The 23,647-nt window shown below is 37.7% G+C and overlaps 1 protein-coding gene across 7 annotated transcripts in view; it reads right to left on the minus strand.

Moving 5' to 3' along the window:
• GRIA2 (glutamate ionotropic receptor AMPA type subunit 2) overlaps positions 1 to 23,647 on the minus strand; it is a 126,083-nt gene that overhangs the window by 51,240 nt on the left and 51,196 nt on the right. For all 7 annotated transcript variants that reach the window (XR_006656689.3, XM_024568801.4, XM_071219164.1 and 4 more), the window contains exon 3: positions 7,999 to 8,238. Coding sequence is in view for 6 of the 7 variants with exons in the window: in XM_024568801.4 (XP_024424569.2) it covers positions 7,999 to 8,238 (240 nt within the window). In the remaining variant the exon portion in view is untranslated. The remainder of the gene's footprint in view (positions 1 to 7,998; positions 8,239 to 23,647) is intronic.

Consider the following 23,647-nt stretch of genomic DNA (forward strand, 5'->3'; position numbering starts at 1 on the left):
AATTAGTAACTATGCTTATAGCATCATATAACTTAAAAATTTTTGTTTTTATTCACAATTACCCATGCATTATTTCATATGTAGAATTTAGAGGGAAAACAACTTGGAATTTATTTCCTTAACTTAAATCTGCGGTTTAGCGCTTAGAAAACCAGTACATATACTGTGTTTCATTTACTTCAAATCTTCACAGCCAACCCGAGTCTATCCGTTCTATTGATAGCTTATGAACAACACAAAATCAAGGCTCCAACAAGAATTCAGGACTCATAACATCATCCTCCTGATTCCAAAAAGATCATCTTTCTCAAAAGAATATCAATCCCTTTTTACCTTAAAAATATGGGATTTACTTAATGTGATAACATTGCTCTTTAAGCTTCATTCATGTACCAAATTTATTTAGATCTTTTTATCATGGCAAAAACATGTGCATTCTAAATGTTGTCAAAAACTCTTTGAACCTTACAGATAGCATTAAAAAGGGTATTGATTCTATATTGGCCAGCAGTACATAAGATGGGCTTACAACATCTTGTCATTCCAGGAATCAAGGAAGCTCTTCAAACCTATCAGCACTTCAGCACTGTGTTAAAAGACTCAGGGATCAATCTGGTGAGGATCACTTTAAATAAAGATAAGGCAATTTGAATAATAATAATAATAATACTAACTGCAAAAGACAAATACAAAACATATTTTAAATCCATAATTTATAATGATTTTTTCTTTTAAAAATTTGGTTGCCATTGAAGGGCGCTAGAGGGCCAAGTTATTATTCTGAAAACTGGTAAATGAAGTTAGGGAGACAAACATTTTCCTGTCTCTCCTATATGAACTACACTCAGAATGATAATTAATTAAGGGGGGTTTTCTGTTTGGAAAGAGTCCAGCTAATTCATGATGAATGAATATAGATTTAGAATTATAACCATCTTGTAGCACCTAGTGAATTGATGCATGGAGGCAATGATCATAACTGCTGCTAACAACATAAAGACAACGTGAAGTTATGTGTCTCCTTCTAAGAATATTCTACACCATCTGGGAAGAATTCACATCAAAAAGGTGAACCTGAATCTCATCAAACTTCTAGATAAAATTACAAATTTATTTATTTTTAATCCTCATTTAAAGATATGTTTATTGATTTGAGAGAGAGAGAGACAGAGAGAAGCATCGATGTGAGAGAGAAACATTGATCAGTTTTTTTCCATACATGTCCTGACCAGGGATTGAAGCCACCACCTCGGTATGAGCCCTGGCTGGGGATCAAATCCACAACCTTTTGGTATATGGGAGGATGTTCTAACCAACTAAGCTGCCTAGACAAGACAAAATTACAAACTTACAAGAAATATATAGCAAAGAGTAATATGCTAAATGCCATAATGTGGTAATCATGAAAATCCAAACAGTGAATAACTCTGCATTACATTATAAAAACCTTAAAAGATATCTTAACCAATTATGATGTATGGACCTTCCATTTATACTGATTCAAGCAGAGTGTAAAAAAGTGGATGAAGATATTAATAAATTATTATTGCTTACATATGATAATATTGTGGTTATGTTTAAAACAAGAGGATTGCTTTTTTCAAAATATACACAAATATTACAGATAAAATGATATAATCTTAGGTATTTGCTTCAAAATAATTGTGAAAGATAGATGGATATAAATAATACAGAACTCCTTATATTTTTGTCATTAATAAAGCTGAGTTAACAGTCCTTAGGGGTTCTTTATATTATCCTATTTTGTTATTTACAATATTTCACAGTGAAAATTTAATATAAATTACTTTTATTTCAATTTGGAGTTGAACTATAAACTGAACTTAAAGTGGGTTTTTTTTGGCAGAACAACAAAATTAGTTTCCTCTATCCAATTTTGTAACAAAAAATATAAAAAAGAATTTCTCAAGGGGACAATTTAAACAGAGATAACATGCCATTGAAGACAATGTATTAATGATAAAAACATCTTTTGCAAACTTCACACATCACCTGTGATTCACTGTAAGTAAAATTAAGTCTTTCCATGATACAGTTCAAATCTTTTTCCTGTTTTGCATCAGTGAAGATCGAATACACAGCTGGTCATCGTGATCAATTCAACAGCTATAAATGTGCTGGAAAGAAGACATTAAATCTATCCAGTTCTCTTTCCAAGTAGGAAGAAAAGCTACTTTTCTAACCTTCTCCTACTGTCTAGGTTTTCCTTTTCCACATTCCAGTCATTATGCAACTTTTTCTTCTCATCTCCTTAAAATCGTTACATGTAGGGATGATGTTCTATATGCTATCCACACATGATCACCTAGCATTGACATGCAGGCTTCCTTTCTTGCAGACAACAAACTATTTTATTTCTTTGTTATTTACTTATGAACTTTACCACATGCTAAAATAAGTTTCAAGTGCTGATGTTCTTGACATTCTGTTCTATCTTTCAATATATGTTACAAGAAATTTTAAATATAAATGACAATTTGTAAATGGGTTTTATCAAGTGATATTTCTAAACCTAATGTTTATTGGAAGCTCATCTTGTCAGAGAAAATGATGTATAAAATCAATAAGAATTCATTTAAAGAAATGGCTGAGTTTCAGGCTCATTTATTCTATGTGTCAAAATAACTCAGTTGGTGTGAATTCTGTTATTAAAACTCTCAGAATTGATATTTTGTAACCTATGAAACTAAAAAAAAAATAACATCCATTCATTGAGAAGCTAAACTGCTCAGTGTATATCAGACTTGATGAATTTAGTTTCGTCAGAAGATACTAAATAATAGTAAATCATCTCCTAAAGACAGCGGATGTACGTCACAAACCATAGGATGATCTGAATCACAGTTTGAAGAGACTGCTGGCCCATGTTTGGTAATCCATAGTCTTCGTTTTCTTTTTTTCAGTAATAGGAACTAACCCTCTCAAACTCTCTCAATTTGATCTCCTCATTCCCCATAACGAAAAGGGTTTTTCTTTTTTTTTATTGTCCTATGGTTTTAAAATTATCAGGTCATTTTAAATTTTAAAAATCACTGAAAATGCATGTTACAACTAGTGGGGTTAAGTGAAATTCTTAAAATATAACACAAATTCATGATCTTGGGGCCCTGGTACCATATTCTAATGAGGGGAGCAAGTATTCCTAGAGAGATGCTTCTTTCCCTTTCGCACTAACTAGCACAGAAGGATCTTTATAAATACAATTCATCCCTTAACCCAGAATGTAAACATGCATGAACAATGGGAGTTCTACATGAATATTGGCTTATTTAAAGCTAATGGTAGGTATTAATCATTCATCACTAATGTCTGTACTTACTGTATCAAGATATTTGAGTTATTATTACTGATTTCTTAGTATTGAATTACTTAGAACAAAGAAACCTTAAAATGCACAGTTGCTTATGTACAATACAAAAAAGTCCAGAAAATTAACTATTCCTCCAAATAAATATATTTAAAATATGTTCTAAAACAACCCCAAGAATATTACAAGGGTCTAAAAGTAACCTGTAAATTCTCAGACATTTGGCTAAAATACAGAATTGCTAAAGTATTGTTGGACTGCTGTACCTCTTCATGTTCCTAATTCTTACTGGACTAGTTATAGCTGTACAACCTATTTTAATATCCGTAAAACCCTCTCAAAGTGTTGGTAGCAGTATTTCAGTCTCATTTTGAGCTAGTGTTAATAACACTGTGAGAGGTTATAGAAAATCCATCAGCCTAAAAACAGGTGGAGTCCGAATGTCTTGGTTTGGACATTAATGGGTAGAATTAAAGAATGATTACTGCAGATAGGTATATTTCATTCAGACCATGTCTTTCTTCTTAAAAATATTTTCTTTGTTCCATTTAAAATTCACTGCCTTATTCATCTTTCAGGCACAGGAGTTAATATTCATGATCACTAAATCGTGGCAGCATGCCTAGGCCGGATTAGATTAACATATATTTCCCTCATTGACTTTCTCAGGAACATCCAGAAAAAAATATTATAATTTGGAAGAATTTTTATTCTATACATGATGTCTTCTTGGAACTGGAATCAAAGTGTTTCCTTTTAGGAAAACAGTGTGGCTCAAAGTCAAAACGGAGACATGAAGATATAAACCATTGGTTCTGGTTTTACCTACTGTCTATAGAAATGTACTACCTTATCTTACTAACATTAAACTGATAAATAAAAACCACATTTTGACTAAGTCCTAGTTCAAATTTAGTACATGCACACAAAATTGTTCAAGGATAATTCTACATTTAAAGCGTTAACATAGGTAACCCCGTTACTCTACAGTTCAATTGCATAGAGGATCTATCTCCCAGCTCGCTACGGAGGAATGACATCCGGCTTTTAGAGAGAGCACTGGGTCAGGAAGCATTGCCAGGCCACTGCCGCTTGGCTTGGATAACGTGAAGACACCAGCGGTGCTAAAAGGCCACACGGCACCTGGTGAACACTTTCAGCCCCCCTCTCCCCGTAAACTCGAGATAGTCGAAGGTAATCTGTAGAAAGATCAGGAGACATCTTTGTCCTGCTTTGTTTACAATTGGACGTACTCTGCTGGACTTGAGCTCAGCACTTGGATGAATAGTTGGATGCAGGGAAAGTTTAATTGCTAAGAGCAGTGCAACAAGGAAACATAGAAACATTTTAAGTCTTCTTCATCTAATTCTGTATTCAGGGAAGGATGTTGGAGAGCCATTTTCATGTTTGGGCCCTAGGCTGTTCGAAAGAAGATCTATTTAGACTCTCAGGAAAGTAAAGGTTATTCAACACTGACTAGAAATAAAAAAAGCATATAATTCCAGAAGTGGAGAGAGTACCACGTGAAGAGCAGACCAAATCCGTTGAAACTGCAGCCCTTAGAGATGGGAGATGAGAGATGAAATCACGCAATCTATTTGTGAAAGCACACATACTAGGAATAAAGGGAGCTAGACAGATGCCCTGTTAACTCATGCAATACTGAGATGAGAAGGTGCTCCCTGAAATGTAAAAAAAAAAAAGGCTTAAGGACCAAAGGAAAGAAACCAGGTCATGTAATGAATGCCTGAACAAACTTTTATAAATGAATTTTAATGGCAAAGCTAAAATGAAGTTAATAATAAGAAAAAATCAGCAAAAAATCCCATTTCCATGGGTCAGGTAAAACACTACATGAAGGTCAAATCTTATGCCACTGTTTTCAGTCTTCCACACTTATCTCTGAAAATGGCTTCAGATGAAAGGCCAGTGGAATACTCTTCATATTGAAAATGAGCAGCTATTTGATAAAAACTTGAAAATGTATCCCTAGGTAGGTCATTTTTATTATAACTCTAATGTTCTCTCAACAATGCACTTCAACTCAAGTCAATTTGTATAACACAATGACTGGAGATTATCTCACTAAATTTCATTTAATAATTCTAAAGTATTAACAAAATCATTTTAAATGCCTCAGGTTCTCTTCACAGTTACCTATTATAAATTCATACATCTTACCAGATCATTTCCCAGAGCTTGCTTTCTTTGGTCTCTCTCCTCAAATACTAGAGTTTCTCCTTTTCTATTTATGTCAGCTGTTGTCTATTTAAATTCTCTCAAAAGTTCTGTTTCAAGTAGAGGGCACAGTGAGGACAAAGTATGTCCCTCACGTAAAAATGTCACCTTCAACTTTGTGAAACAATAAAGGGAATTAATTCATCTTCAGATCCCTTGATTTAGTGAGCAAGATTCTGGTTCTAATATCATCTCAAACCGAAAATACACAGAGGCTAAACTCATTCCCTCATTCCCACTATTTGACTGAATATCAACTCTGTCCCCGCATTATCATAAGCACTGTGTGTACAGTGAAGAACTGTGCACCAGTGTGCTGGGTACTGCCTGGGCATCGCCTTCCTGGGGCTTTTAGCCAGATCTTACAGAAAATGCATAATGCTTAGCCTGTGTGAGTAAAGCAGTCCCTGAAACACAGGAGAAGATTAATAGTACTTCTTGCGTCAAAGAATGAACATCACTATTAATTATAAATTGTGATGGGCACTATGTAGGAACAGAAGAGATTGCTTTGAAAGAGAATAACAGTATGAAATGCATCTCTGTGCAAATGCTGCATAAACAGACATGAAGGAGGAGAAAGAATTAGAGATATGTGCAGAGATTCGAGGTGAGAGAGTTTGGTGCATCTGAGAAGCAAAAGAAAGTTAGATGGATTTAGCTTAGTGAGTGGGCAGGACAGTAGGGTAAATTGTCAGGAACCAGGTAGAGTAAGATCTTAAAGTCACTGAAGTGTTTTCAGCAAGGGGGTGATGTGGTCAGAGAGGCATTTAAAAGCATTTTAAAATTCTGGCTATTCTGTGGAACTGAACTAAGGAAAACAAGTGTGGAAATGCAGAGATGGGGGAACAGGTACAGGACAGTGTTATGTGTGTCATTGTTGTGACCCCAGACAGGGACCTGGGCCGGAGTCGTAACAGTGAAAAAGAGCAGTGTCCAGAGATAAAGTACGTTTTGGTGGCAATCACATCAGAGGATGCAAGGGTGAGGGAGGAACTGGGAATCCTACCAGTTTCAGGCTAGTTTTAGTAACATAACAGGGCACTCAAGGAGTCTGCAGGGAGCAAGAAGAAAGGCCAGGAGGAGGCTCAGTTTTAGGAACCTTTTTATCACATTAATAAAAAGCGTGGTTTGGAATTATCCAGCACATTGGAGTCCGTATTCACATTAAATACTTCTGTGTTTTACTTTTCCATTTCCCGTGGGAAGAACAAAGCTCTCCCTTCTCAAAGTCCAGGAAAAAAGCTGTTGACAAGGCAAACTTTTCCGTCTGTGTAGTGCTGACTCATTTTTCCACTGAGTGTTCTCACGGTCAGGGCTGGGAGGACAGGGCAGAGAACCAGCACCTAGCTGGAGCAGTCCTCACTCAGGCCTGCTGCAGCGAAAGACTACAAACTGATCAATGGGGAACTGACTGATGGCTGGCTCTCTTCTTGTCTGCCCTTGCTGGTTAACAAGGTACCCCATCTTGGTCAAAACAGGCTTCTGCTTTTCATTTGAGCCTTTAAATATTCCAGGAAGCAAGCTGCTGAAGAAGAGTACGTAGGCACTCTTACAGCAATGCTTCTTAACCCTCTCCAGTGTGGTTATGGTTTCTAAAAATTACAGAAATGAACATGTGTACAGAATGTTCTTACGATTTTAGGAAGTACACAGACCCACTGAAGCTGAGTCGTGGACCCAGGAATGGTTAAGCCATCTGGGATTCTACAACATGTAAATATTAAATTTCTTCTAATAGTGAACGTCTCAACAAGAGACATGAAAAACATACGGAAGACCAGCCCCCCCCCCCCAAAAGTTGTGTAATTAGCCCAAACCTATCCAATTGGCAGGGTAGTCAAGAACATCTCATCCTAAACAATCAGATCGAAGTGCAGAAAACCATGGGTCTGGTGTCAGAAAATCTCTCTTCAGCGGGACCACAGGTGGGAGGATTAGGAACAAGTCCTTTACCTTCTCTGAGATGCAGTGACCTCATTTTAAAGCAAGGTTAATAATAATTAGACCTGCCTGGTGAAACTTCCGTATGTGGAAATATTTAACATCTATGAGTTTCTGTAGAAGTTCTTATTTATGTATGAATTCAAATTTCACTTAAACCAATTTTCAAGGCATCCACTTTACTGACCTTGAGCTAGTAACGCAGTCACCAGGGAGCCGTAACTGCTGGTGCCAGAGGTGCTTCCTACGGTACAGCTGGGCGTGGGGCTCACAGAGTCTATGTAAAGCGTGCATTCACAATTTTTTTGTTTTCTCTCTAAATATGTTACCCAGGTTCCAAATTGCATTTGTCATCTTACACAGCAAAATTAAACCATGTAGCGCTTGGACTTTAACACAGCTATGGAGCTCGGTAACATCAGGTACAAGTGCCGTGTGTAGGCACTGAGTTTGAACCAATGTCAAGAGGGAGAGATATTTTCACTTACCTCTGTCACTGTCGTAGAGGTACGCAAACTTGTCCCACTGATAGTATTCAATCAAGCTGAGAAGGGCTCCTTTGAGGTCAGGTCTCATCTGAATGACAAATGGGTGCGTGCCGTCAGTCGGGAAGCTGGGCGTGATGAAGGAGACATGGAGCGTCCCACAGAATGATGTAATGGTGTTTACAGACTTCTTGTCATAAAATCCAAAAATAGCATAGACGCCTCTTGAAAACTGGGAGCAGACTGGAAGAAGAGGGAAGACAGAAAGGATAAATCATTGTAATTGGCATAAAATGATGGATTTGCTTGAAACATAATGCCCTTTATATAAATACAAAATAACAGATCTAAGGAAATAGAGTTTATATCAATGACCCATGAAACACATGAGCACTTATTTACTTAGCACTCTAAGAAATTCAAAGAACTATAAATAATTAAAATAATAATATATTATTTTTTAATAAACATTGTGAGTGTAAACATATTTTAGGACCACCCCATTAAAAAAAAAAGAGTACAAGTTAAAATCATTAGTTATAAGAACAAATTGCAGTTACCTGGGATTTATACACATTCATAACAGCCTATTCCCTATAATATTGTTTCTTTTAAAAGGCTTTATTGTGTTAGCGATGTGTTTATTCTAGAAGGTCAGTGTGCTTATGAAGAGTTCTACTGATGACCCAGACTTCTTTAAGAGGAAGTGGGTGCAAGGCTCACCACCCACAGTCCCGTCCCCAGGAGGAAACCTGCCTCTCACCTCGTGTCATTCAGCCAAGTCGCAATTAAGAGAAGTTCAGAACACTTAATTTTCATCTTTGCCATGGAATTCAGTTATCTCACACGTTCTACTCCATACAAAACAAAGAATATTGGCAAGATATTTTGGCTTAGGACCATCATTCTTAAAAATATATATGTATTTTTTTAAAATATGAAAGTCCCCATTGTTCTCACAATCCTTATCCTCTAATACTATTAGTATTTCAATGAATGGCATATGACACTACCTTCCCCGTTTCCTGTAGTCAGACCATCCCTAAGGATTGCTCCTTCTAATACCTGAATGTACTCAGACGTGGTCCGCTTCTATCTTTATTGTAATCATCCCAGTTCACTGCCACATGTATTTACCTTGTGCTTGCCTTGTGCTGGGCATGCTCTTTGGTACATTAGCTCACTTATTTCTGATGATAACCCTTGAGGTGGGAACTCTTATTAGTCCTAAATGACTCATAGGAAAATTGGCACACAGAGTGACTAAGTGATGTACCCAAGCTCTTGCAGCTGTGCAGGGAGCGATGCTGTGTTCAGACCCAGGCAACCTGAATACGGAGTCCATGTTCTTAACTGATGGGCAGTCCTGCTCTTTCCACTCAGATTATTGGAATACCTACCCACCTCTCCTCCTACCACACCTATCCAGTTGTGCTCCTTCCATTCTATTCCCCGCAATGTAGTCAAAATGATTTTTGTAACATGAATTTGAACATGTCTCTCTGAGAAGTAGGGGTACTTTGTCCTAACTGATTCCCTGCGGTACGCTATAGAAATGATCCATGGGGACTAAGGCTGCCATTTCAAGTTGGTCAGATGGCTCCGAGTGAATAAATTGCTGATATTTGTTATTATCAAGAGTTATTTCAATCGAAGGAATAGAAATCAGCTATCCATGAACATAATCTAACAACCCAGAAAATAATACTAAACATCCTTTTAAATTAATGAACCCCCTTTGAAGGATAGGACCAATATTATCTTATTTCATTTTATTTCTTTCATAAAAATAAATTTGCTTTGTAATTACAAAGTATGTAAAAATAAATTTACTTAATAAGTTAGAGCACTGCTAAAATATATATAGATTCTAGTAACCAATTTGCAGACAATGAATAAATAATAGGCAGTAATTTTAGCAACTATTGTATGATATGGAAAAAAAGGAAAGCCAGATTGGCTATTTGTTTGAGAGTAAACATTAAATATTTACTAATCTTCCCATTTCAAATATTCCCACTTCCATTTAAATATTTACTAATCTTCAAGTAATTTCTGTCTTTCTAACATAAGTTTTCTGGGATTTCTAGGTTACATCTGTGTAATATATCAATTGAAATCTCCTTTATTCCAAGTCTTCTGTAGAATAGTCTCCTGTATCTCAGAAAACAACTGAATTTATTTCTTTACATTTATTTCATACTTTAACATAAATCAAAGATGAAATTCCTGCCTCTTATTCCTGTTTATGTTTTTGTCTTTGACTGAGTACAGAGGTTGAAAATGACCTGTAATGTGTTTGACTATGCTTATTTTTCAGGTACCTGAAAAGGTCCTTTCACTGTTAAAACCTTTCTAGGAAAATTTTGTGGCGGTGTCTTATTTTATATATGGATGTGTGTACTGATGTATATATCTTAAATCTTAAGTTTGTTAAGAAATTGATGATTCCATATGACAGATAAGAGGGGAAAATTACTGTAAAATTCTCTTTGGGTCTATTTTATTTCATTTCCTGCAGTGTAAGTGTGTCATCTAAATAGTATAGGACTATCAGGCAATGTGATTTATTAACAAGACCTCCTCTCCTCTTAAGGAACATAGCTTCTGTGATAGGAAGAGCAGCCACAGCATCAGCAGAATGCCTGATAACGGAGGCCGCAGTCTGAATGCATAAGGAGCCATACCTTTCGTTTTCCATTTGTTTTAGACTCTGGACTGAGTTGTCAAGGGGCCTGCTGGTTCTCATGGCCATCTGTAAACATCTGGCTTTGGCCCAACAACAGGCACAAGCCGTACAAAACTTCGTAAGAGATTACAATTCACCTAACTTAGAAGGCACTTTTTCCCCAGGCAATTCAGCTGATTCTCCAATGAACACAATTTTACAAGATCCTTTCTCTCCTGACTATCCCTGGTTTCCCTCAACCTCCTACCTTTATCTCTTCATGGCACATATTCACTTGTTTATTTGTCTACATCCTCTAGTTTTCTAGATATTTCTTTTTTAATTTCCCTTTCTACACATCCAATTAACTGCCATTTGGTCAAAACTGCTCATGTCCCTCTTTACCTTCAGTCAGTCACTGCCCCTGTCCCCCCAACCGTGACGAGAACATCATTGTGATTTGCTATCAAGGCATGCTGACCTGAGCCGAGGTGTTCTGCTCACCCGCTTTGCAGCGACATCCCAAGGCGAACACCTCAGTGCTCTGCTTCTCACACTCTAGCCCCCAAATGTTCCAGAGTGTCTCTGCTGCTGCTGATCCTGAAGTTCTCCTCAAAGAATCAGACACTTGACACTGTTGACACCATACACAAGGAACTTGGTGGCACTTCTTTGAATTTACTCTTCAATTCAGTAGAAATAAAAATTTCTCACGTTCTCTCTCTACCTTACTCCCCAAGGACGCCTCCAGAATTTAAAACTGCTTTCCTAACCTACATGCATCCTCAAAGAGGGAAAACTCGCTATCACTGAGAATGTCCAAATAATGTGTCAAAGCTTTGCATATGTTCCCAAAGACAATGTTCTAAAATAAGTTAAACAATACCAGTGCTTTATACATAGTCACTCTTTTCCCACATCACCTCCTGAAGCAGAGGAAGGGACAGAAAAGCTCTCAGTTTTACGTCTGGCTTCCTAACCTGCACAGGTGCCCTATGAGAGACACTATCATAAATTACTGAATAATTACGTTGATTAATATTAGAATTGAAGTTATGTCTCAAGACTCAAAACTAATTGCGAAGTGTAAGTAAGGATACTTTCACTGAGTTCTACTTTAACTGAATATTTACTATCAACTTTGAGAAACTCAGCAAAGAGGAGTCCTTTTAAAAGACACTCTAGGTCAAACTGCAGAAAAGATAATCTCCTGGGGACCAGTAACTTGCTGATCATTCCCCTTTTTATTGTAAGTCCAGATGATAGAAGCCAATAACAGTGCTGATGATGCATCCAATGTGCATCTCTTTCTCCTGGGTCTTTCTGCTCATTGGTGCTGCTAATGTAGCACACGCGGTACTGTCTAGAGCACCCTGCATGGTTATTTAATAGAAAGGCAGGGGAAGAACAGGGCATGACTTATTTTTGCTTTACATTTTTATATTCATAAATTGCCGTTCCCTTCAGTGAAACAGCATAGGCTGCTTCAGATGCGGGAATAGAGGCAGCTCCTTTGCAGGTTGTGCAAAGTCTGGTGAAGGCTGCACCACCAAGCAATTCTGACTTCAAAATATGGAGACCACAGAAAATCTCTCTCCTCCCATCATTAAACTCCTGACATTAGCTCCCTCTAAACTTTGACCCTGATTTTATTATTGAATTTCCTAATTATTCTTCAGTTTTGATCTCCTAGTCGCTAAATCCAATGATCTTTTTGTCAGATAAGCTTTCTTAGCTTCTCTGAATTTATTAATCACACACTTGCTCTTGAAATACCCTCTCTCTACTGCTACTAGCTTTTCCTCTTTCAACTCCTTTTCTATATTGCTGCCGAGTAAAACCATATCATGTTGATACTTTCCTTCTCTCTCTGATTACCTTTAACTGTCTTACAGTTTTACATCTTAAATTAAAAAGGCATTTTTAAATTATATTTTTCCATTCCATTTAGTCCCCTTATACATCCTTCCTCCCAGCAATCACCACACTGTTATAATAATTTTTTTTTAATGTAAAAAGGCATTCTCCAAGGACCTGTCCTACAGTTGTTTTTCTTCTCGTTTTACACTCTGTCTCTTAGTAGTCTCATCCCTTTTAACATGATCAGATTCACCTTGTTAGGCACGATTCCCAAAACGTCACTCTCACCTTAGTTGTCTCCCAAGCATGGTGTTCGGTTCAGAAAATGCCAGAACAAATAGTCAATTCCTAGCTGGAGCTGATAGATTCGATCTCTCAGCCTCCAGGGTCACTCCCTAGAAGATGTCTACTCCCATATCATTCCCACTAATTCCCACAGAAACAGGGAGAGACAACCCTGAAAACAGTATCCTACAAACCACACCTTTGTGTTGATTTTTTTTTTGTTTTAGCTCATGGCATCATAACTCCAGCAATCATTGATTTTATAATTATTTTTCAGAATAAGTGATTCATTACTCTCCCTTGTTCTGCCCATACTCTCTGTAACCATCTCTGTTTTATTCTACTTTATTCATTCCTGTATTTGGGGGGACTTAACTATTCCGGTTTCAGGTGTTGGGGACACAGCATTAAGAGTGGCAGGTAAGGTCCCTACTTACATGAAGCTTGCATAGCATACTCCTCAAGTGCTTCTTTATTTCCTTTCTCGTTTGTCCTGCCAAGCTAAACTAGCCCCCACCTCCTCTCTCCCCTTCCTTCAATTCATACTCTTGTTGTATTAGTCTTCCTAAAGCACAACACATAAAAGGCATTCTCCAAGGATCTGTCTGCCAATTGTTTTTCCTCTTTTTTTCACAGTCCGCCTCTCAGTGTTCTCATCCCTTTTCACAAGGCCAAATTCAAATTTTGTGCAAATGTTTCCCTAACATGAACCATCACTTCAAGTTGTCTCCCTTTACCTATTTGTTTACTGAGAAAATATGTACTGTAAATATATTGTATATAATTATGTAGCAAATATGTATATACTTTATACTTTATGGTATACATTTACTATATATACTGTATGGTACAAATACTGTAAATATACCACATGTGACTAATTTTTAAGTCATGTATTTTCATACTGTTTCCTTGCTGGTGTGATTTGTAATTAGAATGTTTGATTCCTTCAAGACCAGAAGTGTGAGTTTTCCAGAATAAAGAAGAAAAAATAGAAATATATAAAATACCGCTGTTTTTATACTGTCTAAAAGCCTGCAATCAACTGTTAAATAGCACAGAGAAGTTGTTATTCTGTATCCAAGGATCTTGGGGCTCTGACCTTAGTCGTAACAGTAGTAGAGGCTAAAGGTGGGAACAACCTGAGACGGAATTCTGGCATTGCTCTTATCTAGTCCGAATTGGTTGGGCAAGTTACTTTATTTTACTCTGTCTCAGCTTAATCATGTATAAAAGAGGATAATAATAGTATTTACCTACCTTCCTAGGGTGGGCAGTATTACAGAAAAAATGAGTTGAAACAGTGCTGGCAACTAGAAAGCCCTATATAAACCTCTCATGACCTTCCTTTTTATATTCTATGTTCTAATCAATATTGATATCAAATAATCTTGCACCAGGATTTTACTCATCTTTTTCCTTTAGCATACAATTCCTTAGTTCCGTGGGACATGTGTTCATGTGTTAAAACCACAACCATTTTTCAGAATGTGAAAATCCTCCTGACTTCTTCCCTTCCTTTATCCCCAGCTTACAAATTGTCACCAAATATGCTCATTTGACCTCTCAAATCTGTACTCTCCAGCTCTGCTGACATTGTCTTAATATGGCCCTTAAATATTTATTGATTGGATTGCTGTAACAACCTCCCCAACAGCCCTCATTGTAATAAATCTCTTCCCTATCATGGCAGATTTACCCCTCCTGATTAAAATCTATCAGTGTCTTCCTATTGCTTAGAGAATAACATACATGACAATACTCAGATGGTATCTTTTTGGTGTGGTCTGAGTTCCATGCCTTTCCTACATGGGAAAGCAATGTGCTTTTCTGCACATTTTGCGCATTGTAGCCCGAGTTATAATTGTCTCGCTTTGCCCTCTCTGAGCTCATTGAAAGCAGAGAATGAAGTGCTGTTTATCTCTAAATGCATAGCCTATCACACAGTTGGCACAGAGCAGACGCTTGATAAATGTCATACAATAAAATACCAATTCTTGCATGAAGGGTGCCTGGCTTACTATCAACTGAATATGACTTTCCCTGATTATAAACCCCATCAGCACTCTGCCTTTACCTCCCTCAGGGCCTGAAGCACCATAGCTTTGATTATGTGTGCATGTGAATGTGTGAGGGTGTACATATGTGCCAGGGTGTGACCTCCTGGACAGCAGGGTGTGACCTCCTGTCCTCCGGGACAGAAAGGAATAAAGATGCCTGAACTGGAAGCACAGCACTATTCCTCCTGGCCATCTGGTGGAAGAGGCACTGAACCTAAGCCTCAGCCTCCTAATCTATTGAATGAGGATTTTAATCCTATCCTGCCTATCTGAAAGAAATGCTTTAGATTTTAAATCATATAATATATAGAAAAGTACTGGGGAAATATAAATCATTAAATAAATGTGTTAATGATAATAACTCCATAATAATTTTTGTATTCTCTGTAATACCCAATTTAGGAATTTTTCACAAGTATGTTATGAAATGTTTGTTGAATGACTACATGATCTGAACCAACTGTATACACAGGACACAAAACAAGTTCTTAGGATAAGTTTAATTTCTGTTGATACTGGAGTACTTCTGAAATAAAGTCATAACAGCACTTTCCCCTTAACTTTCATACTGAAAAATAACTAGTGGTAGTTTAAAATTACCTGTGCCATTTGGTCTATTCTCATAGTAGGAAACAATTAGTCTTTACTGTGAGGAGACAATCTTTGGAATGTTCGTGAAATTTTATTATTTTAAGCTTTCAAAATGTATTTTATGTGTGGAAAAATTTTACCACGAGAGGCGAAGCTAAATCAATACATAATGCAGGGCACAGTCGGGAAGCTAAGTGGAAGAGGAGACTTCTTTGTCTTGGACAGGTTTCCAATAATGCACATTGGATGTGAAAATATCCTCAGGTGTTTTCACAATCTCAAATATCCCACTTCTTTAATTCAGTGGAATTTTTCAAGCCTGAAAACTTATCATAAGCAACAATTATTCCTTTTAAAACTGTAATTGTTATAACATTTGGTACCCATGTAAAACCATGGGAGAATGCTAAAAATGGAAGTATAATTCTTTTATTCTGGGAATATTTAGGTAAATATGATATGCTGTTCTCATACTGAAATGGAGTAAAACTATCTACTTTTCATTAATAGGATTATATTCTAAAGTTCATATTCTACTGGGTCACCTTCTCTTCTTATCAAATGACAAGAAGGGCTTCCCGCTGGCGAGCTGACATGATGGCTTAGCACCTCGCACAAAACTCACTATCTAACTCACTGTCTCTGTAAGAGTCTCCCCTTTGCTCTGTCCGCTCCTGTTCCTCGGAGCCCAGCACCGTTCCCAGCGTAGAAACAGTATGTCACTATTGAACAACACACTAAGTGACTCAAAGGAAACATGAAAAGTAACAAACATTCACCACAATGACTTCTTCTATACATTGCCTCACTGATGATTTTCCACATAGCCCTGCCACAAGTCTTCAGTGTGATAAATTACTTCTCCTCCTTTGCATACATTTTGATCCCATTTTTCATACAAATATTAAACGTGATATATCATCACTCAGTAGAAGACAATGAAGTTGTAGTAATACATTTTTCTTTCTCTCTCACAAACATTACCCTTCCTGACCTTTGTGTTGTGTTTGCTGAGTGAGGTGAAATGTCACAAGTTTATTGCTGTTGCCCACATTCTATGCAGCTTAAAAAAATCTATAACATTTATGCTGGCTTCATTCATCAACCCGGGAAAGCAGGCAACAGTAGAACAGGCAGTAATAGGCAATAACTCTCATGTGAATTTTAATGATGTGTTCTGCACACGTACATGAGAGAGAATTACCTCCGTTTACACAAGATGCTGTTTCACAACCGATAGGCCCGTTCTTCATCCCTTGGTCATGTGTCTCCTCCTCATAAATACGCACAGTCCTACCCCCGCAAATTCTAGCTCCACTTGTGCTCTGTGTAAGTTCAGGGCACTGCAGGCCGGGATGCGACTTGAGTGTTGGGGGTAAAGAGTGCCAGCCAGGCTGAATGGCTGGAGGCCCGGTGTCTAATCCCCCTTGTGACACCAGCCAGCTGTGTGCTCCTGGCAGATTGCAGCTTTCAAATGTCTCAGTGCCCCCAGAGGTCCCATCGAGCTCCAACTTGGGCGTGTATGGCCAAATATCAAAGACAGAAATTATACAAAATAGCAGGTGGTGCATGCTTATTATTCATCATATTCTTACTTATGTAAAATGAGTGTGTGAAACACAATACATTTTTGCAAATTAAATTCTACCACTGTCTTCCTGTTTGGTTAATCTTTGCTCCTTTTTCCTCTTCTTTTTTCTCTGTCTTCCCCTTTCCACTTGTCCTGTTTCCTCCTTCAAATTTTTACTTTTCTACTTCTTTATATTTATTTTTAGCCCATGAAGGATACCTTGAGCCCCATAGCTGCTCTTGATCTGGATGCCTATAGTAATGTCTAATTTAATTAGGACATTTCTGCAATCTGCATGTAATTAGGATGTACAAAGTTGAAGGACTGTTTATTCCAAAATACAAATCTAATGATATTTTAGTACAAAAAAACATTTTTGGCTTTTGTGATAAAAAAAATACTTAAAAAATAATTGAAACATTTTGAAATACCTAGAATATTTTTACTTAAAAGATATTTTCTTTGAGTGACATTAAAAAAAGAACTATATCGCCTTGCTTGTCTGGGTGCTCTCCCATTAGACCTGATAATCCTCTTGCTTGTGTGCGGCTCAGAGGTTCTCTTACAGGACTTTCTTGCTCATGCCATCTGTTGGTAAGTGAGAGGGTTTCTGCTTAGATGCCTCAGCACTTACATGCTCATATAAATGTATTAAAAGGAGGAAAGTATAATATAATATAATATAATGAACAATTATGTAAATATACACAGAAAGGTACTGGACCATTAGCATACATGCCTGAATTGCTAATTAACTAGAGGAAATAACTTTAGCACAATGGACTCTCACACGTGATGCATCAGTCCTGCTAAGATTCCGGGCTAATGTCTGGTACGGGAGCGCGGCGTTTGGCTTCAACGTTGTCCAAGGGGCCTGCCTGCTTCTCAGTCAGAGTGGCAGGGACAGAACTCATGGTGTGAAAAGAGTTCCCTCAGGAAAGATTAGGAACTTACTTTTGGGCCCTTGCATGTATCTTAGCAACATAAATAAATGTTGGTAACTAAAAAAATAACAGGAATAAACTCATGCAAATTTAAACAAGCATGCTATTAAAAGGTATAGTTTCCCTTTGATGACTACTCCTCCCAGGGCAACCCCCACTAACAACCATTTGGCATGGTGTTTGCACCCTTGCAGTTCTGGTTAGAGTTGATTGTGTTGGCTGGTTTCTGTTTTTGTTACATTTTTGATTCAAGAGACCTGAGGGCGGTTGTCCTGAGATTTGCTCTGACACATGACAGAGAGATTACGATGTTGGTGCGGACTTAGTTCATGCTCTTAAACCACTACCTGGTGTTCCTTGTTTGGATGTATTATTAGTTCACTAACATTCCCTGAGATATTTGGCTTTTCATGAATTTTTGCTGCTACAAATAAGACTGCAACACATATGCCAGGACTTTCATCTGTGTGCACTTGGGCTAATATCTCTGCAGGACAGATTGTTAAAAGTGAAATTCTTTGTTTGCATGTTAGCTAAATAAAGTGTTAATGTTGCTATCATATTACCACCCAAATACAGTGTACCAGTTCACATCCCCATTAACAAAATAAGATAAAGTCTCATATTTTGGTGTTCTTCACCAATTGTGGATATTTTTCAACCTTTTAATTTTTACTAATTTAACATGTAAAAATATTTCATTGCTGTTTTAGTAATGACAACTTACATATCTGTATCCTTGTGAAATAAGGCATTACATTTCAGGTTTTTCAAGTATTAACCCTTTTGAAATTAATTATATCGATACGGGACCTAATATTATCCAAATTTACAGATAAAATACTGAAAAACAGCTCAGGCTGGGTAGCTCAGTTGGTTAGAGTGTTGGCCTGACATGCCAAGGTTTTAGGTGTGATCCCCAGTCAGGGCACGTACAAGAATCAGCCAGTGAATGCGTAAATAAGTGGAACGACAAATCGATGCTCTTCTCTCACTTATACAAAGTAGAAGGCTTATACAAAAACCTTAAAATGCTCAACCACACTGAAAGTTGGGGAAATGTTCATTAAGAACCACCTGAGTCTACGTATTGGCAAAAGTGAAAAATCTGGTGATACCAGGAATTAAGATTATATATAAAAACAAGAATTTACATACTGATAGCAGATATATAAATTGATGTAACCCTTTTGGACAACTATTGGTCAAGATTCTGTAGAGTTCAAGAACTACACACCAGCAAGTATTCCCTTCTCAGGCATATGCCCCGAGACACTAAGAAATGTGCACAAGGAGGCATCATGTATAATATCCATGGCCACATTTCTTTACTACCAAACAACCAAAACATCCTTCAACAAGCCACCACATACAATGGTACAGCGAATGCATTAATACACAGCAGTGAAAACAATTGCTTTCTTTTCTATTTCATTATTTTCATTCATTAAGAGAAAACCAAGTTATAGCAGATGGGCAAATTGCTTGCATAATGTTAAAAAATTATATACTCCTTTTAGAATAAATATTTGAGTAGTAAAATGTGATGAAATCTATAAAAAGGACGAACATCAAATTTGAGGTAATAGCTAGATCGACAACATGCAATAGTGGAGGGGCTCAGGCATTGCAACTGTATTGGCCATGCTTCATTTCTTGAGCTGGGTGCTGTGCATAGGGACACTTGCTAAAATACGTTATCTATGTCTGGTGCAGTGAATAAAATGATTTAAATACATAATGGATGATTTGGAGAGCAGAGCACATAAGGAGGCTGGATACGTTCACTGAGGATCAGATAAGGGACAGAAAGCACATCTTATGGAATGTAAACCCAGTACAGTCTAAGCAGAAAAAGTCTGACTTCACTTGCAGTGTCCTAATTAGTGTTTTTTTTTAAACTCTCAATAAAGAAACTAGCAAGCTATGTTAAGAAATAACTGCTGACTACTTAATTAAGTGCGCTAGCTGGCCCAGTTCTCCTTTTCATGCAACATCAACTTCTCTCAAACTCATCTTCAGGAGAATTGTAAATTATCTCTTGTCAAGCGGCTTCTGGGTTGTTCCACTTGCAAACAGTTAAAACAACAAATGTCAAGGTGCTTTTGTGTCAGAGAAATCTGAGATCTGTTTTTCTCCCAAGTGCTCCATGTGTTCTACTAAATATAAATTTGTTTTATTGATGCCACAATATTAAAAGCTCTTCAGCATCATCCAAAAATGAGTATTAAGTACAAAACATAGGTCATTAATTGTTAATTAATGACTCTAAACCTTTACCTTTGGAAAAGGACTTCATATCTAGCATCTCTTTGATCTTGTAATAGAATCACAGGATAATAGAACAAATATTATCCCTATTTTATAGCTAAAGATTTGGCTGATTTTCTACTTCAAAATCTGGTGAGAATGTCTTAGTTTATTTCTAAAAGGACACTAGTTTTTAGTATCTTTTAAATTCAAAAGTTAAAACTGAAAAATATAAGGTAAGTTAAGTCATATAATATGAAACAAATTCACAGAATTAGGAAATATTAGAATACAGTAAATAGCATTAAAGACACCAGAAAGTTTTATTTTCACAGACAATCAAAGTGGCAAGGATGTAATAAACCTATCTCCTGCACATGTGCCAGTGGTTCAGACGGATTTTTGCTCCAAAGTTATTATTTTTTGCTCAGTAAGTATATGATTGTCTAACCACTAAGCTGTACACCCAAAACCAATGCATAATAGAGAGTTTACATAATTTAATTAGGCTAAATAGGCATTAATATATTTATCATTTCTATATTACATATAATTTAATCCTTAGGTAATAGCACATTAATCACTGTAATTTCCATTGTGGGCTATTTGTCACATTCAGTATGGGCCGAGCATATCAGGCCTCAGATTATTCAGGAGGGACATTTGCCTCTGCTCCTGCACAGAGAGAGCACCATCTCCTCCCTCAGCCAGGACCTGACATGCTCTGCAAAGTCTGACGGCCCAAACGTCATCCCTGTGCTGCGCAGAAACAAAGCCAAATCAATGCAGCATTCCCTTTGAGTGGCTCACAGTAACTGGGCAGAGATTCTGGGACCTGAGCAGAGCTTTCATATGTGGTAAATAGAACGTCTAGATTGTAGACATGTCAATGGTCTAAATCCCAGAGCTCACAATAAAAAAAGTCTAAATGTTTTTTAAAACACCAATTTTCCTACAGTACTACTCTGCTGTATATTTGAGGTTGTAAAGAGCACCTTAAATGCATATACGCAAGTTGTAGGTTCAGTGCACAAAGTCGTTGGCCCATGCTGTTTCAGTATCTTTTTGTGAAATTGGTTTATTCTCTTTTGAGTCTCTGCTTGTGCGTGTTTTCCGAGGCCAGGACAATGATAGCGTTGGTAACTTTTGCCAGTGAAAAAACGTGAGTGTTGTTCCTACACAGACGTTTGGAAAGATATTAATTGCGAATCTTACTTGGGATTTTTATAAGTTTTCAGTATACATTTTCTGGCTGAAGCAGAGCCTACTCCCCAAACAAAATTGCTGCTACTTAAGTGACACACAATAAAGCCACATCATTCTCAACTGTCCCAGACCTAAAGCACGTGCCTCTGACACCTATTTTGTCTCCCTCAGCTTCATTTCTGTGCAGCTCTACCCTACATCATGCTTGCATCCTCTTCCATCAGGCCCTTGAAAATGCGTGTCAACCTCTCCCCATTGTCTTCATTACACTTTTCCTGATTCTATTGCCAAGTCTTTATATTTCCTCAAAACTGCCTTACCTATGAAGACGCTCTTTTTCTAGAATCTTTTTGTAAATGGACTACTCGCTAATGCTGAATAGAAATGGTGCCTGTTGATAGAGGAAATATAGCAAATTGTTGCCTTCCTGGCCCACAGGAAGTCATCTCTCCCAGCAACCAAAATCTTGACTAGTTGCCTTCCACACTGACCCTGGGCTTGGCCAGTCGTTTAGCTGATCTTATGAAGATGACATCAGTGAACCTGATGTAAGCTGAGGCTTGATAAGTAATTTTACATTAGGGCTTGCCCTCTGGATCACCGACCCGACTTTGAGAATTCCAAGCTAGCCTCTTTGAAGTTGCAAGACGATATGAAGAGAGGCTCAGGCATTTCAGCCATCCTCTCAGTCAGTCCTGACTCACTCTCCAGCTGAATGTACCTCATGTGGATGAACCCAAGCAAGACCAGCAGAAAAACCTCCAGACAACTTACAGAATTTTAAGGGAAAAATGATTGTCTTTTTGAGCTAGACTTTGGGATAGTTTATTATGTAGCAGTTGAAACAGAAATTGGTATCTCAAGATAGGGTGCTATCGTAACAAAATCCTAGAAAATGTGGCATTGATTTGGGGATTGGAGCTAGAAAATTACCAACAGCAAGGAGACTGTTGGTAAAGTTTGGAGGAATGACAAATAGATTCCAAACTTAATATATTTATAATTTGTGAACTCAAAAGATAACTTAGGTGTCCCTTCTCTCTGGCCAATGGAGGCCAGAAAAGCAACAGAAAACTGCCGTTGGACACGGGAAAGATGAGCATCCAAGTGTTACGTCAGTCAGAGCATTGGAAAAACTGTCACCTGTAACTAACTGGAAGACTGAAAATGTGCCAGATACAAACTTGCGAGTCTGGCTAAGAACATTTTGAGACAGAACGATGGAAGTGTCAGTCTGCACCTTCGGTTGCTTGTAAAATGATACAGGTCAGAGACCAGCTGAAGAGAGACCTGTTCTACTTGCTAGTGGAAATTAGAGGAAACCTAAGAAAGGCCAGGGCCTTGAGGGCTGGAAAATGATCTGCTTCACATTTCCTGTATCTCCACCTGGCAAAGTAAGAAATGGCCTCAGTATAAAGACTGAATCAAAGATGTTGCTATAAGATTTCTTGGTAGGAGCTCAGGAGATTTAAGGTTTTGGCAGAGCAGACCTTAACAGACAAAAAACGCCTTTCAGGATGTAAAGGTCATTGAATTAGTGAGGTTATCCTACCCCTCTCAACACTGGTATTTGGTGTGCGCATGGAGGAGGGTAGAGAAAGGACATCAAAGTTGTCTTTTTAGTTCGCAGCGTTCTGGATAAAGAATACCTACACCCAAAGAGCTTCGCATACATATGGATCTGATATAGATGATGAGATCATGGGCTTCGAGCTTGATGCCATGACTGCACGAGACTTTGAAGATTTTGGAAGAGGATGAGTGTATTTTGCACATAAACTGTTGGAGCCAAAGGGTAGACTGGGATAGATTGTTACACTAAAGTATCCAAATAAATCATGCCTCCTGTTGTTTATGCCTATGTGGTGACTCCCTCCTTGACATGACCACGGCCATATAACTTTATATTATCAATAGGATATAAGGGAAAGAATCAAAGCAGAGGCACAAGCACTTCTGCATTGAGGCTTGCCCTCTTAGGACACTACTCGAAGACTATGTGAGAAGTTGTGTAGCCTCACTGAAATTAAACCGCTCCCCCCACTCCCAACACATACACACAGCAGGAGAGAGATCCAGCTGTCCAAGGCATCCCTATGAGCTCACAGAACTCATACCCCTAAGTGAGCTTGGGGAAGACCAGACAAAGAAACTCCCAGCTCACCTACACTCTCATAAAATGAAATGGTTATTGTTTTAGCCCATTCAGCTTTTTGGG

This window comes from Desmodus rotundus, chromosome 9 (assembly GCF_022682495.2).
Source record: "Desmodus rotundus isolate HL8 chromosome 9, HLdesRot8A.1, whole genome shotgun sequence".
NCBI lineage: Eukaryota > Metazoa > Chordata > Mammalia > Chiroptera > Phyllostomidae > Desmodus > Desmodus rotundus.